General features: G+C 38.5%; 4 protein-coding genes across 7 annotated transcripts in view; 2 read left to right on the top strand and 2 right to left on the bottom strand.

The window, feature by feature from the left end:
* The first annotated feature begins 1,134 nt into the window (after nucleotides 1-1,134).
* Nucleotides 1,135-1,967, top strand: LOC132788771 (uncharacterized). The gene has a single exon (XM_060796335.1). The coding sequence runs from the start codon at nucleotides 1,462-1,464 to the stop codon at nucleotides 1,675-1,677; it is 216 nt and encodes a 71-aa protein (XP_060652318.1). The 5' UTR covers nucleotides 1,135-1,461; the 3' UTR covers nucleotides 1,678-1,967.
* A 485-nt stretch (nucleotides 1,968-2,452) lies between these two features.
* LOC132788768 (COP9 signalosome complex subunit 3) lies at nucleotides 2,453-5,361 on the bottom strand. Of its 2 annotated transcripts, XM_060796332.1 has the most exons (8): nucleotides 5,144-5,350; nucleotides 4,764-5,012; nucleotides 4,436-4,701; nucleotides 3,488-3,682; nucleotides 3,119-3,427; nucleotides 2,878-3,060; nucleotides 2,747-2,814; nucleotides 2,453-2,679 (listed from the first exon to the last, which is right to left on the bottom strand). In XM_060796332.1, exons 1-8 carry the CDS (start codon nucleotides 5,196-5,198, stop codon nucleotides 2,664-2,666), a joined length of 1,341 nt encoding a protein of 446 aa, XP_060652315.1. In that variant the 5' UTR covers nucleotides 5,199-5,350; the 3' UTR covers nucleotides 2,453-2,663. The 2 variants fall into 2 exon arrangements, with proteins under 2 accessions (XP_060652315.1, XP_060652316.1); XM_060796333.1 differs by lacking the exons at nucleotides 2,453-2,679; nucleotides 2,747-2,814; nucleotides 2,878-3,060; nucleotides 3,119-3,427; nucleotides 3,488-3,682 and adding an exon at nucleotides 3,742-3,909 and having other exon boundaries at nucleotides 5,144-5,361.
* Nucleotides 5,362-5,650: 289 nt separating this feature from the next.
* Nucleotides 5,651-6,935, top strand: LOC132788769 (zinc finger protein 90). The gene is made up of 3 exons (XM_060796334.1): nucleotides 5,651-6,033; nucleotides 6,092-6,638; nucleotides 6,695-6,935. Exons 1-3 carry the CDS (start codon nucleotides 5,765-5,767, stop codon nucleotides 6,836-6,838), a joined length of 960 nt encoding a protein of 319 aa, XP_060652317.1. The 5' UTR covers nucleotides 5,651-5,764; the 3' UTR covers nucleotides 6,839-6,935.
* Nucleotides 6,936-6,946: 11 nt separating this feature from the next.
* The window catches only part of LOC132788767 (uncharacterized), a 54,246-nt gene continuing 48,056 nt past the window's right edge, over nucleotides 6,947-13,136 (bottom strand). For 2 of the 3 annotated variants that reach the window (XM_060796329.1, XM_060796331.1), the window contains 8 exons: nucleotides 12,182-12,397; nucleotides 11,786-12,119; nucleotides 10,563-10,829; nucleotides 10,316-10,499; nucleotides 10,053-10,259; nucleotides 9,791-9,992; nucleotides 9,510-9,603; nucleotides 6,947-7,873 (listed from right to left, as the gene is read on the bottom strand). In XM_060796329.1, the coding sequence (XP_060652312.1) occupies nucleotides 7,835-7,873; nucleotides 9,510-9,603; nucleotides 9,791-9,992; nucleotides 10,053-10,259; nucleotides 10,316-10,499; nucleotides 10,563-10,829; nucleotides 11,786-12,119; nucleotides 12,182-12,397 (1,543 nt within the window). In that variant the 3' untranslated portion in view covers nucleotides 6,947-7,834. The remainder of the gene's footprint in view (nucleotides 7,874-9,509; nucleotides 9,604-9,790; nucleotides 9,993-10,052; nucleotides 10,260-10,315; nucleotides 10,500-10,562; nucleotides 10,830-11,785; nucleotides 12,120-12,181; nucleotides 12,398-13,136) is intronic. The other variant, XM_060796330.1, reaches the window with a different exon arrangement.

The raw sequence follows: 13,136 nt of genomic DNA, 5'->3' as shown, positions 1-13,136 counted from the left end.
CACACTTGATGTATATATATATAAAGTGACCGCATTTAGAATAAAATATCCTTCACTTTGTTGTGTGGTCACACTTGATCTTTACTGTCTTTTTGTCTGTGGTTCGATCGATGCTCATCGTGTAACGAAAATATAAGTTTATTATATATTTAAAACTAAATCGATGTAGTGTAGTTTATTTAGAAACGGATATTATCAATCATATAATAATAATACGCTGCATTTCCGCTGGACTTACATACATAAAACGCTAAAGCTGATATCGGAAAGTTTTTGCCATGCAGCTGTGCTTTTTTTCAAAGTCCTCCCACAATGACAATGCTGTATTTATAAATAACCGAATATAGACGGAAAATCTGATATTAATATGTATACCCTGTAAAGCTGTAATGCAAAAGCGAGCATATTGTGGCTGTCAATGCCAGAAGTCGCTCTATAACAAGATGAATATGATTAAACATTTGAGGTATAAATAATAAAAATTATATATCCATTATTCCATCAACGATCGAAATAAAAATACGCCTTTAAAGAGTCTCTGCTAGTCTATCAAGGCTTAATAGAAATACATAACGAGTTCCGAGCTGGAAAACTTAACAACATTGCATAATTAAAGAGTCTGAAGTTTGGACTATAAATAGCCTCGCTTTAAATAGACCTAATGAACTTTAAATGCTTTGCAGGGTGTGTGTTAGTCGCTGCACACTTTGCTCACACTCGATTTATTCTATATTTTATTTTGTTTGCTTCGAGTGAAAAGCTGTCACGACAGGCCTGAATGCTATGGGTATACTAGACGTATGCTTGTTTTTTTTGTTTCTACACACAGATATATAACAACTTCGACCTGACCCTGGCTAATGTAATAATGCTTCAGCTTGAGCGCTATAGTTTTGAGCTACAGTCGAGCGCCAGTCTGAAGCGCAGTGCAAACAAAAACGCAGCGAATTTTCAACTAGCTTATCAGAAACAGCGTAGCACAACATTGCGTATACGTAACGGCAGCCAGCTGAGTTCTATATGCTAACTGGCTCTCGCTCGCTTGCTTGCTGGCTGACTGTCTGCTAGCTGGCTGGCTGGCTGCTTTCGACTGTCTAGTAGCTGGCTCGCCTCAGTTAACACACAGGTGTCAATGCATACGGTACGACAACTCGACGCGCGCTCGCTACAACAACAAAAGCAAGAGCAAGAGAAACATTTAATACTACAACAAACGGATATATACGACAACGAGTAAACTTTATATATAAACGACACATTTTAATTAACATACGCGTCGCCGCTTCAGTTCGACGCACTCATTCTTTGACTTTAGTCTTTCGAACGAAGAACGAAACAAATTCCTCAGTTCTCCAAAATTAAGAAAAAACACTTCTCTCTCTCACATAAACGTCATTCTCTCTTACAAATCGTGTAGAGAATTGTTACGCACAGACAACAATTTGAAATCAATTTCGAATCATGTTGGATCCCATCTCGGATACACCGCTGGTGCTGGCGTATGTCTTCATGTCGCTGCTGGTGCTCATTGTCTGCTTTATCATCTTTAATGTCGTCCACAAACTGTATCAAGGCATGTCCGACGATGGCGCTGTTATCGGAGCACGCGTGGGCGTGTCAGTGAGCAGCAGCAGCAGTCCATCGATGCTGGAAGTGGATGCCTTGAAAACCGGTTAAACAACGAATAGTTGAATAGAAGACGACGACGACGACGGCGGCAGCTGTTTCTCGTTAACAAAAAGAGCGACGAGAATCGGAATCTCGCAGAGCAGAGCAGAGAGAGAGAGAGAGGCGACCGCATTGCGTTGCGCCGGTTTTAACAAGAACAAAACACAAACATTGTACATAGCCACACACAACAATAGCAATTAGAATTAGACTAACTCTTAACTACGTTTAAAACCTAGTACTTATCAATTACTATATTAACAATTTTACATGTATATAAATGCGAAAAAGAAGCATCATCACGCTGTGTTAGTCACTTACTTAAGGTGGGCGGCTTTTTAGCCTGCGGTGTCTAGTCCAACTTAATTAGCCATATCACTTAGGGTTAGACAAACACCCAAAAGCATTAACATTGCCGTCGTCATGACCGCTCGACATTGATATTGTCAACAAATAATAAAAAGAAAAACAACAATAATATATATATGTGGAGAAACAACTGGAAATTAGTTACGACAAGTGCCTTAATTATTGCGCTGCGTTCATTTTCAAGTACAAAGCGATTGAACTAGTCAGTCACTCGGGCAGTTGGCCATTTAGTTGTTTAGTGTGTTGGGCCACAAAAGTCGCCTGATCGAGTTAATGCCTCTGTTATCATAATTGAACTTGTTATCTCTCGTACTCGCACTCGCAGAACACTGTGTGTGTGGTAGGAATGTGGCATGCAATCAATAATTGGTCGCATTGATTAGAGGGACGTCATGCGTTGAGCCGGACGAGCTTAGTCGTAAAATGATTCATTGATTTATACATAGGTTTATTTAAAATAGCATGTTCATCTATAAATTTGCAATTAGGCGCGTTCTTTCCGTTCCTCTTTCAGTTGTGTTACGTTTTCTGCCTGCTGCTGTTGATGTTGTTTGTGGTGTTCTTGCTGTTGTTGTTGCCTGCTTGCGGCGCCCTTGCAGCATCATGATGAATGCGGAGTGGGCGCATCAATCCGTCGGATCACTGTCAATGGAAAGATGGGCTTGATTCTCGATTTCTTGTTTAATGTTCTTGCTTGCTTGTTTCTTACCCTGAATAGGTCTTGGGGTGCTGTGACGCCAAGTCATCGTCCTGACTGCCTAGCGCCTTTTTCACATACTGAGAAAATAAAATAACAATTTAGAATACTCAGATGATTTACAGATTATACAACATGTTTACCATGGGATTCAATATGATCTCCTCCTCCATTTTGTTGATCTGTTTAACCAAATCGAGCACTTGCGTTATGTTCGTTTGCACATTGAGGAACATGTCCGGTAAGTTGTATTGCTCTGGATCATCCTTGAACAGCACCATGCCATCCTTTTGATTGATACTGGCAAAGATCTCACCCGATTTGATCTGCAATTTAAAATAAATGTTAATATGGATACTCATAAAGAAAATTCTTCGCTCTTACCATATTGAGGATGTAACGTTCCGCTTCAGCGGCACTGGGCAGCTGGACACGACTGGCGACATCGCTGAGCGAGAGCGTGAGAAATGTTTTCGTCAGTCGCTGTATGTTGCGCTTGTAGAGCGATGTGGCCACCTGTTTGGCCAGTCCCATGTTATTATCACGCGTAAATGCTTCACTGTATTTGAGTATAAGGATGCGCAGCTCCTCGCTGGACGAATTGTCATACACATTGACCAGGTCATGATAATGATTTGCCAGCGGCTTCATGAAGCGCCCAATAACTTGTGCGTTCTTTGGTATATACGCAATCTGTATTAGAGAATGATTGAGTTATTGATTTGAGGTATTTGTTGTTTGGAAAGATCTTACCTTGCCCTCGACAATGAGTGAAACCATGAGAAACTTTTTGTATGCCTCCAGCATAATGTGAGACATGGCCATGGCTGGCGTGGTGATGCACACCTCAAAGAAGTACAAAGCACGCTCATAGTTTTTAACCGCCGTATAGATCATGCCGCCATAATAATAGTAAAGCAAAAAGTACTTTGCATCATTGTTGGCATCCTTAAAAAGTAAAGTGGAAACATAATAATTGAGTACTTTCAAAAATAAGATATATTATTAATGATAGTCTAATATTAATTTAATATTTCAACACTCTGGTAAATAATTATTGTACTAAGACTGAAGAATGTGGCTAGTGTGATGGTTAAGGGTAAGTTATTCATTAAGTTTTCTATGCCGCCATAATAATAGTACAGCAAAAAGTACTTTGCATCATTGTTGGCATCCTTAAAAAGTAAAGTGGAAACATAATAATTGAGTACTTTGAAAAATAAGCTATATTATTAATTATAGCCTAATATTTCAAGAAGCTTCGGTCAACTTAAATAGATTTGAATAGGCAATTGGATTTAGGATTCGATTTGACGATTAAGGATGTTGAGAATGATGGAAGCTCTTTCTTTCTCCACGTCGATAATCATCATATCGAATGATGACAATGTGTGAGAGGTATGAGAGATGGGAATCATGCGAGTCTTTGGCACACGTCAAAAAGCTCAATCAGTTAGTTATATCAACACAAAAGTTGTTAGAAGACGTTAACATCTAAAAACAATAACTTAGACTAAACGCTTAAACTTAATTGTAAGTTAAAAGATTGCACGAGTTTAAGAAACTAAAGACTAAAGACAGTGTTGTCGCTTAGGAATGTGTGTTCCCCTAGGAATTGTACCACGTGAATATACGGGCTCCAAATGTTCTTCTACCTTTGTCCACTAATAAGCTTGTGTAAAGAATTAGTTAGCTAGTTACCAGCGTATGTTGAGGCTGCTGTTGCTGTTGATTTTTGCATTCGGCGGCAACGGTGGAGATGTCTGTGATGTCCGTATCCAAAAATGGCAGCACCACGTTAAAGTGTTTCGCTTTGAGGCTAAGCTGGCAGAGATCGGCGTGTATGGGCGTTAATTGTGTGTCCAATTGTCTGATTTGCTCAATGGCTCGCGATAGCACCTTGATGCCCAAAATGCTTAGGTTCTTCTGCACCAAAAAGTCCGTAAACAAATGGCACGTCTCATAAACTAAAAATTTGTATGTGGCACGTTAGATAGAACCCTTTAAATAATAAATTTTAACTACTCACATGGGCAGACGGCAAAGCGCAACTGCTCGGCATTGCTGCGTTGCACAAAGTCGCGCATCAGTTGTATGATTTGCGTCGGTTCCGGATTCGAGGAGGCGACACTATGCAGCTTGCCAAGCAGCACATAGAGAACGCCGAGTGTGTGCTGTTGCATGTCCAGCGTTTCGAGCACATTGTCCAATATGCTCCAGTTGCGCACGAGCAGCGACAGCGATTCGGGCAACTCATCAGCCAGTTCTCGATAGCTGCCTGCAGCAAGAATAATAATTGCGAATTTGTATTGCCAATTAATTTACTCCATTCCTCTCTCTCACTCTTTCGCACTCACACACAAGAGGAGACCGGAGGAGAGAAAGAACCCGGCGTTGCAAAAAGCTTACCTGCAGCACTTAGTGTGCGCACCTGATTCACATAGTTTTCTAGTGCGCTGCCCATTGTTGCAAATGTGTTTAAGAGTCCGAGACTACAGCGGTATATTCAATATTTTATCGCTAAGAACTAATAAATTAAATAAAATATAAAATCTTTTATACGCGTTTGCGTTTTTCCTGTTCACAGTGTGACCGTTCGACGTTATTAGCGAAATATTTTGCACACTGCGGTTTTGCACGAGGTGGCAACCTTATTCGTGCCGCTGGACGTTAGCGATGAGAGTTCTTGAAATGTTTAAATTAAATGTTAAATTTTTTTTTAAATTTATTATTTAAAATTAAATTCTTTTTTATATTTATTATGACAGCTGTACACTATTTATATCACAGGTTGTATCTGGTTTACCAAAATACAGATGATTTCTGTTATGTTAGTCACAAGCAATTGTTAAAATTGAACACTGCTAAGCAACAGGGTGTTCGTTAGTAGCTGTTAAATTTAAAACAAATTGCACACTGCTGGCAGTTAACTGAAGAGGCGCTGTTAAAATCAGCTGTAAAGGCAGTGCTCAAGATTTGGAATTGGCGTCTGTGTATTTTGCTTACTTAATTTCATAATTTATTTAAAATATGGAATTGCCGGCACGCATTGTTTATGTGTGCAGTCTATGTCTACGACAATATGATTTGCTGGAGGATTTGCGTGGCCACATGATGTTCTTCCATGGCTATAAACCATTGCCCACATCAGGAGTTAAGCAGTCAAATGCCAAACAAACAGAGACACCGCTGTCCAAAAGAGTCTCAATGCCGCCACTATCGCCATCGCCACCTGCGGAGCTACAACCCATGCCCTTCAAGGACTTTCGCTTGGCGCTGCGCGTGAACATGCGAGTGCCGTAAGTATTTTGCTTCCTTTTAATTCAAAGGGAACTGTAATTGATGGTTCTCTTTTAGCTGTGCTGAGATCAGTGGCTGCGTTTACAAATTCGAGGATGCCAACAAGCAGACGCTGCATGCCAAGTGCCACAAAGGCGAGACTTATAGCTGCAGCGAGTGCGGACTGGAGCAAGCAAACTGGCGACGCTGCTCGGCGCATCTGTGGAAGGAGCATCAAATCGATGTGGATTTGCTGCAATGTCCCGTGGCAGGCTGCGACTACAAGTCGCCGCTATCAGCCCTCGTCTGGCGGCATATGCGGGTACATAAGAAATGGCGGACCAGAGTTTTGCGACGCGAATTGTGGCGACGTCGCGTCCAGAAGCAGCAGCAACAACAACAGCAATTGCTGCTGGACGAGGCAACCAACAGCCAGGCGCCATTGCAGCCTGCAACTGAGGTGAAGAAGAACAAATACTATGCGGAAAAGACTTGTGAGATTTGCCAGCAGAAGTTCGTCAATGGCAAAACGCTGTCGAAGCATGTGAAGACAGTGCACAACAAAATCAAACCCTTCATATGCAACGTGTGTGGCAAGAAGACGGCGCGCAAAGCAAGCTTAATCGTAAGTGCAACATCATAGAGAAGATTGAATTGTCCATTAAATGATTTCCATTCCAGATACATATGCGACAGCATACAGGAGAGAAACCTCTAAAGTGCGAGCACTGCAAATTTGCCACTCGAGATCCCAGCTCACTGTTCAAGCATCGTCAGCGGCATTTAAAGGAAGCGGTAGCAACAACTGTGCCACTAACTAGTTAGGATTAAGATTAAGTTGAGTTAAGGACTCTAGTTTGAATTTTAAATGTTCATTTATTGAGTTTACGTTTACCATTTAATGTTAATATCATTTTAGAATCTGATATGATTTTGGTTTTTTTGTTTTTCTTTTTTACAACATTTTGAAATTTAGCTTATGTTGGTTTACGTTTTTAATTTTTTTTGGATTTGTTTGGTTTATTAATTGTTTTTATGTTTAAACTAGTTTTCTTTTGTTTATTTTGTAATCGTAATTTTAAAAATCTAACCTCATCGTCTTGTGGTCTGAGCCTCTTTCTCCAGGTTCTCTGTGTACGCTTTCCAGTATTTCAGTTAGCCTCAGTCCATTTTTGTGAGATCGGCGCACACAATATATAATTAATATATATATATGCGTGTATGTATGTATGTATATCGTAATATATAATTGCCTAATTGTTTATAATGTCAACTCAACATAAATAGTTTTAATATGTTTTTCTTTTTGGTTTCTTTTTGTTTTGGTAATTAATTAATTTAATTATTTAGTTGATCGTTTGAAGTGATCTGATTCTGAGACTCCGATCTGAAGAGTCTTAAGAGTTAAGTATGTATTAAGTATTGTGGTACTTTAGCTGTGTTTTTACTACTCGATTAATCATTCCAAATCAATAAATGTGTATATATTGTTCATTTTGTTTTTTTGTTTTGCAATAATTTTTATTGTCTGCGTTTGATTTGAATATCAAAACATTTTTGCCGCTCTCAAGTACATATTTAGAGATAAAATGATGCTATGTTTGAAATAAAAGTCTCCAGTGTAAAATTGTTGAAATACAATTAATAATCTCTATTTGTTTATTTACAATTGCTTTGGAAAATGAAAAACAAAATATTGATAGAGAATTTGTCACTGTTGTCATTGCCTCGTCACTCTTCAGGAGAAGTGAGTCCCTGATCTTTGATCTCTGAGTTGTCTCTCTCTCTGTCTTTGTGCTGTGTTTGTTGTTGCGCCCCATTTCAAGCCTTGGTCTCAACGACGACGACATTTCGCGCTCTCTTCGATATTTTTTGAGTGGAATACAAAATAGAGAAATTATGCAATTTTAATTAGCTGACACATCTGCCCAGACATAGCCAACATATTACCATGCAAAATAATTCTTATTTATTTTTTTAGTTTGGTTTTTTTTTTTGGGGTGTGAAGAAGGGGAAGAGCTAGATGAACTAGTGAGCGATGCCGATGTGGGCGAATTGTGCACATTATATTGATTTCTAGTGGAGACAACAAGAACAAGTTTAGTACAACAAATGAGCGTGACATTTAAGACAATGAAACTGCACTGCGATCAGTAGTTGAATTATATATACTAAAAAAAGATTACGAGTTGGAATTATGCTGATATATATATATAGTAAATGCGTGTTGTGATTACTGCTACGTTCTATGAAACAACTATCGAATATTTCAGCTAGCTTTTTTCTTTTTCTTTTTTGTTTTCATATATGTATATATTGACATATGCTCTCGACTATCCAGCAGATCGATTTGATTCGATTCGGTTCGATTCAACTAATTTATTATGTTTACGATGCATCCATCAAATCTTAAAATGTAAAACATTCTTTTCTTTTTTCACTTACTTTCTACATTTTTTTTTGTTGGGAGATTATTTCTGTATATTATTAAATTGTTTTTCTTTTTTGTTTTAATTATTACTTTTTTCTTGTATTTAGATTAGTTCACTTTTTATTTTGTGCGCCGCATAATAAATGCTGTAGGGGGAGGAGTTAACGCCCCCCCCCAAAAATACTTGGAACAGAACGAAAAACAAAAAAGTAGAAAGAGGACTACGATAAGAGAAAGAGTTTTCTTCTCCTTAGTCAGCTTTCGATTGGCTAGTTACGTTAATTTTCTTCACTTAGAGGCTATTAGGAAACAGTTGTATCTACATAGGTCTATGAGCGTCATCATCAGTAATTGTTTTAATCCGTTTACGTTATACCGTTATGTATAAAAAAAAACCTAATGGAAGTTATGAGTAGAATATCATCTCTTTTTGATTGATTTGAACTAAACACTACACATTACACATTTATCTGTCTGTATACTTATGTACAGTGTGTGGAATAAGTATTCCGACCGTATAACAACTGAGCACGTGAAATTATATAGAAAAAACACACACACATACATCATATGCTATATGAAAAAATCATTTTCAGGCCTAGAAAAATTGCTTATAAAAATTGCGATCAACTCGCGGGGGATTTTGCCTCATCAAGATCTACCAAATATCTGTATATATAATATATAGATTTATATATAAGTATATGTTAAAAAAACCAGAGTTTTAAATACGAAATGAAAATCTTTCCTCAATTTCGTTAGCGGTTCTTTTTCCTTCCTTAAATGCATTTTAAAAACAGGTGAACGAGTTTGATTTCGGTTTTTGATTTGGATTTGGTTTTGTTTTTGGTTTTGGTTGTGGTTTTTGATGCCTTTTCTTGTTGCGTTTCGCTTCGATATCTGTTTGATTTTCTGTTTCAGTTTCTGTATCATATTTTTGGTTTTCAGTTTCAGTTTCAGTTCCGGGGCACAATTCTGTACGTTAGGGGCCGTCGAGCATCAGACCGTGGTCACACGATCGATCTCAACATAACGCACAGAATTGTCGCTTTGTCAGCAAATCACCTCCTTTTCATCCAACACCGCCGTATCCATGGAACTGAGCGATTTGAGTCGCGTCTGCAGCACCGAAGAACCGCGAAGTTTCCGTTTGATTTTCCTGTAGAGTAAAAGTTGATTAGCAAAAGAGTTTATGAAGGTTTAAGCTAAAATTTAAATGTGTGCCAAGTTTTGAACTAAGCTTCTTGACAGACATTTTCCTATTCTGTTTAGAAGTGTGTTGAGCTCTTCTCAGGATATCCCAGTGAACTCATCTCTCTCTCTTCTCTCAAAGAAACCTAACTTACTTGTAAGCAAAGGCGGCGAATGCACAACACGAAAGCACAAAGATGAGACAGAGTGTGGCAAGTATTTCGGCGGGTAGTTTCATCAGAGCGGAGCACTGCAGGAAGGCCTCATCATCGCCGGAAGGACAATGCCGGATGCCGTCACACCAAATGCTCGCATTCACACAGGCGCCCAGCTCGGCGCACTTGAACTGACAATCCTCTGTAATACAATAAACCGGATTACAAAAAGGAATAAAAGTTGCACTCCAGAGAAACTCACCAGCTATGCTGAGCGTGGGTCGCGGCACCAACTCCATCCAGTTGAAGGTGAATTCGCCATTCGTGGGACGCAGAAACTCAACGCTGATGGCCTTGGAGCGATTGATGAGCGCAAAATTGGGACGTTCATTCCAGCCGGAGCTAAAGATCTCCACAAACTCGTACGCACTCGAATCGGGACTCAAAGGACAAGCGACAATGGTGAGACCTGAAAGTGGAGTGTTTGTTTAAATAAAGTTCAGTTGCAGCTGCTTTAAAACTTACCTTCCGATGTGGTGAGCACAACGCGTGACTTTGTTTCACACAACCAACTGTTGGTCTGCAAATAAGTCGCATTCAGCGTCTTCTTCGGATTGTGTCTGCTCAGAAAGATGGCCTTGAGGCGCACATACAGAAACTTGTTGCCATTGGAGGGTTCTATCAACCAGGGTCGAGAGCGACATTCAATCTGTAGTAAGGATGGAAAAACACTTTAAATTGCTGCAATTTAAATCATATAGACTTCACTTACATCTCCAAAAGTCATGTCAATGGTGCCACTCGGTCCGAACTTGCGTCTGCCATCTTTGCAGCTGGTTGGCGCCTTCACGAACTCAAACATTCCCTCAAAGTTGGCCGTATCAGGATCATCCAGCGTCGTCATGTTGTGCGCTATGAAGTGCACCTCCACATCGCGTCCCGTTGAAGTGTATTCCACAGGCAAATGCGTCTGATTCGAAGAGTTGCAAACGCAACCGCGATGCAACAATATGGAATCCGGATAAGGACGCTCAAAGATCTATAATATATAAGATAGTATAATTAAATGTATAACGTTGTTCTACGCTACTTCTACTGAAATAATTAATTATTTTCTGACTCTATTTCCGTTATCGCTTTGCTCTGATCAAATCATTTTCGCTATGGTCTTAACTCTCCTCAATATTTACATTAATTTAGTAATTCAAGGATCAATAAGGGAGGTAGGATTATAATTAGGTTACTTCTACTAAAATACGTAATTCTCTCCTGATTTAATTTGCAATCAATCTTTTATCGCTTTGCTCTGATCAAACTTTTCGTTCTGGAATCATTTCTTCCTCAATATTTACATTAATTTCATGATTAAAACTTCTATAAGGTATGTATATAGAATATTAAGTAAATAAATAAGATAGTTCTAGGTTACTTCTACTGAAATACTTAATTCTTTCCTCATTTAATTTGCAATCAATCTTTTATCGCTTTACTATGATGAAATCTTTATCGTTACTCGCAATACTTAAATTAATTTCTTTAATATAATAATATATTTACGTTTAACCAATTAAGTGCTAAGTAATTAGAATGAGTTAAACCAAAAAAGAATTCTAGGTTGTTTCTGGATTCTATATCCATGATTTCTTTAAATTATCTCTACTGATCCAAGCTAAATTTCTCTTAATGTTTCTTACAACAATTTTACTTTTATGTAAAACGGCTTTCTTTAACGGAATAGTTAGCCTTGTCATCAACGATTCATATTATTATATATTAAATATAAATTGAAGACCTGCTCTTCAAGGTGTGTTATCATCATATTTTATATTGTCTTCTTCCAAACGAATCTTTTTCTTTAAGAACTCACTATCCTTAAGTGAATTGTAATTATTATGTTAAGTAGAACAGATCTATGGACTGTTCTTGAATATCATATCATAATACGCCTCTCACACCTTATAATACAAAATTTATGGAATCTAATCTCAACTTTACCTCCACTCGCACATTGGTGTCGCCGTAGCAAAAGGAGCGATTGATGTCCTCGTCGAGGCGTGCGTAGCAAGGACGATTCGACGTGGTCACTTTGCGCAGCTTAATCCTCACTCGCTCGCCACGCAACGCCTCAAAGCGATAGACGCACTTGAGATGCCGAGTGCCTCCTCGGCCAAAGAGAAAGATGTTCCGCACGCTGCGGAAAATGGCCGGATCCTTGCGATCCATGAGACTACTGACAAACTTGCGATTGCAGTCGAGTTCGCCGCCACCTTGAGGTAAACCATCCTGATGCAGATCAATGAACTCGTACTTTAGCTTAAAGTCCAGAGGTCTGAAATGAGACATTGTTGAAATTTAACCATTTAAAATTAACCTTTCAATTACTCAACTCACCTGAGCACTGTGGACTCGGTGTTGCGCAGCTCGAGCGTGATGGCATCGCTGCTGGACACATAGCTCTCAGAAATGGTGCAAGGACGCGCGTAGGTTTCATTGATGTTCGATCTGTCGCAGGTGCGCGGAATTGTGCCTCGGCAAAAGCGAGCGATGACATTCGTAGTGTTGTGCGAATAGTGTCCCAAGGCGGAGTAGCTGCTTGTTTCGCTGATGCTGGAGACAGGAAGAAACAAGGATTAATACATAAGTCAGCCTGACTATGAAATGTCTACCAATCACTTTCTAAAGTATCTATGTTTAAAATACATTGCTAGATATCTTTCCAACTTTGTAATTAGCTGTAAAATCCTAAAATAAAACTGATAAAATGGTCCAAGTCATAATAAATATAGTATAGTATATACATATGTATATAGTATAGTATATAGTAGTAATAAAGTAACTTATAGTTTCTAATATAGAGGCGTTAATGTAGGTGGATAGACGGTTGGTAAGAAAGCTAAATTAACTACTGTTGATTTAAAAAGTTGGACATTTTTAAAATAAAACTAGAAATGTGTACAAGGCATAAGAATGTTGTTATTAAATTTGGAAGATCTATCTGGGTGGACAGGAGGCTAAATCAACTCAGTGGGTAACGAAAAGCATTAATATAATACTATCGAAATTAAGGATTCCAAATATGATTTTTTTATTTCATTAGAACTGAGGTATAATTTAAAATTTGTAAGCCTCATTTTAAACAAGTAAGAAAGCTGCAGTAGTGTGTGCTAAAAATATACCATAGGCTTTATATGGTATATAGATATAGTATTACATTTAAAATACACCATAAATACACCACATTTTCAGTTAAATCAACCTAAAAAACTTTTACTATTTTCAGGAATCACGAAGAGCAAAAATCGTTACCCTACGAGATGATAGCTTCAATTTTATGCGTTTTATTCTG

This window comes from Drosophila nasuta, chromosome 3, assembly GCF_023558535.2.
Source record: "Drosophila nasuta strain 15112-1781.00 chromosome 3, ASM2355853v1, whole genome shotgun sequence".
NCBI lineage: Eukaryota > Metazoa > Arthropoda > Insecta > Diptera > Drosophilidae > Drosophila > Drosophila nasuta.
Note: the sequence above shows the minus strand (reverse complement) of the source record. Positions and strands in the feature narration are given on the sequence as shown.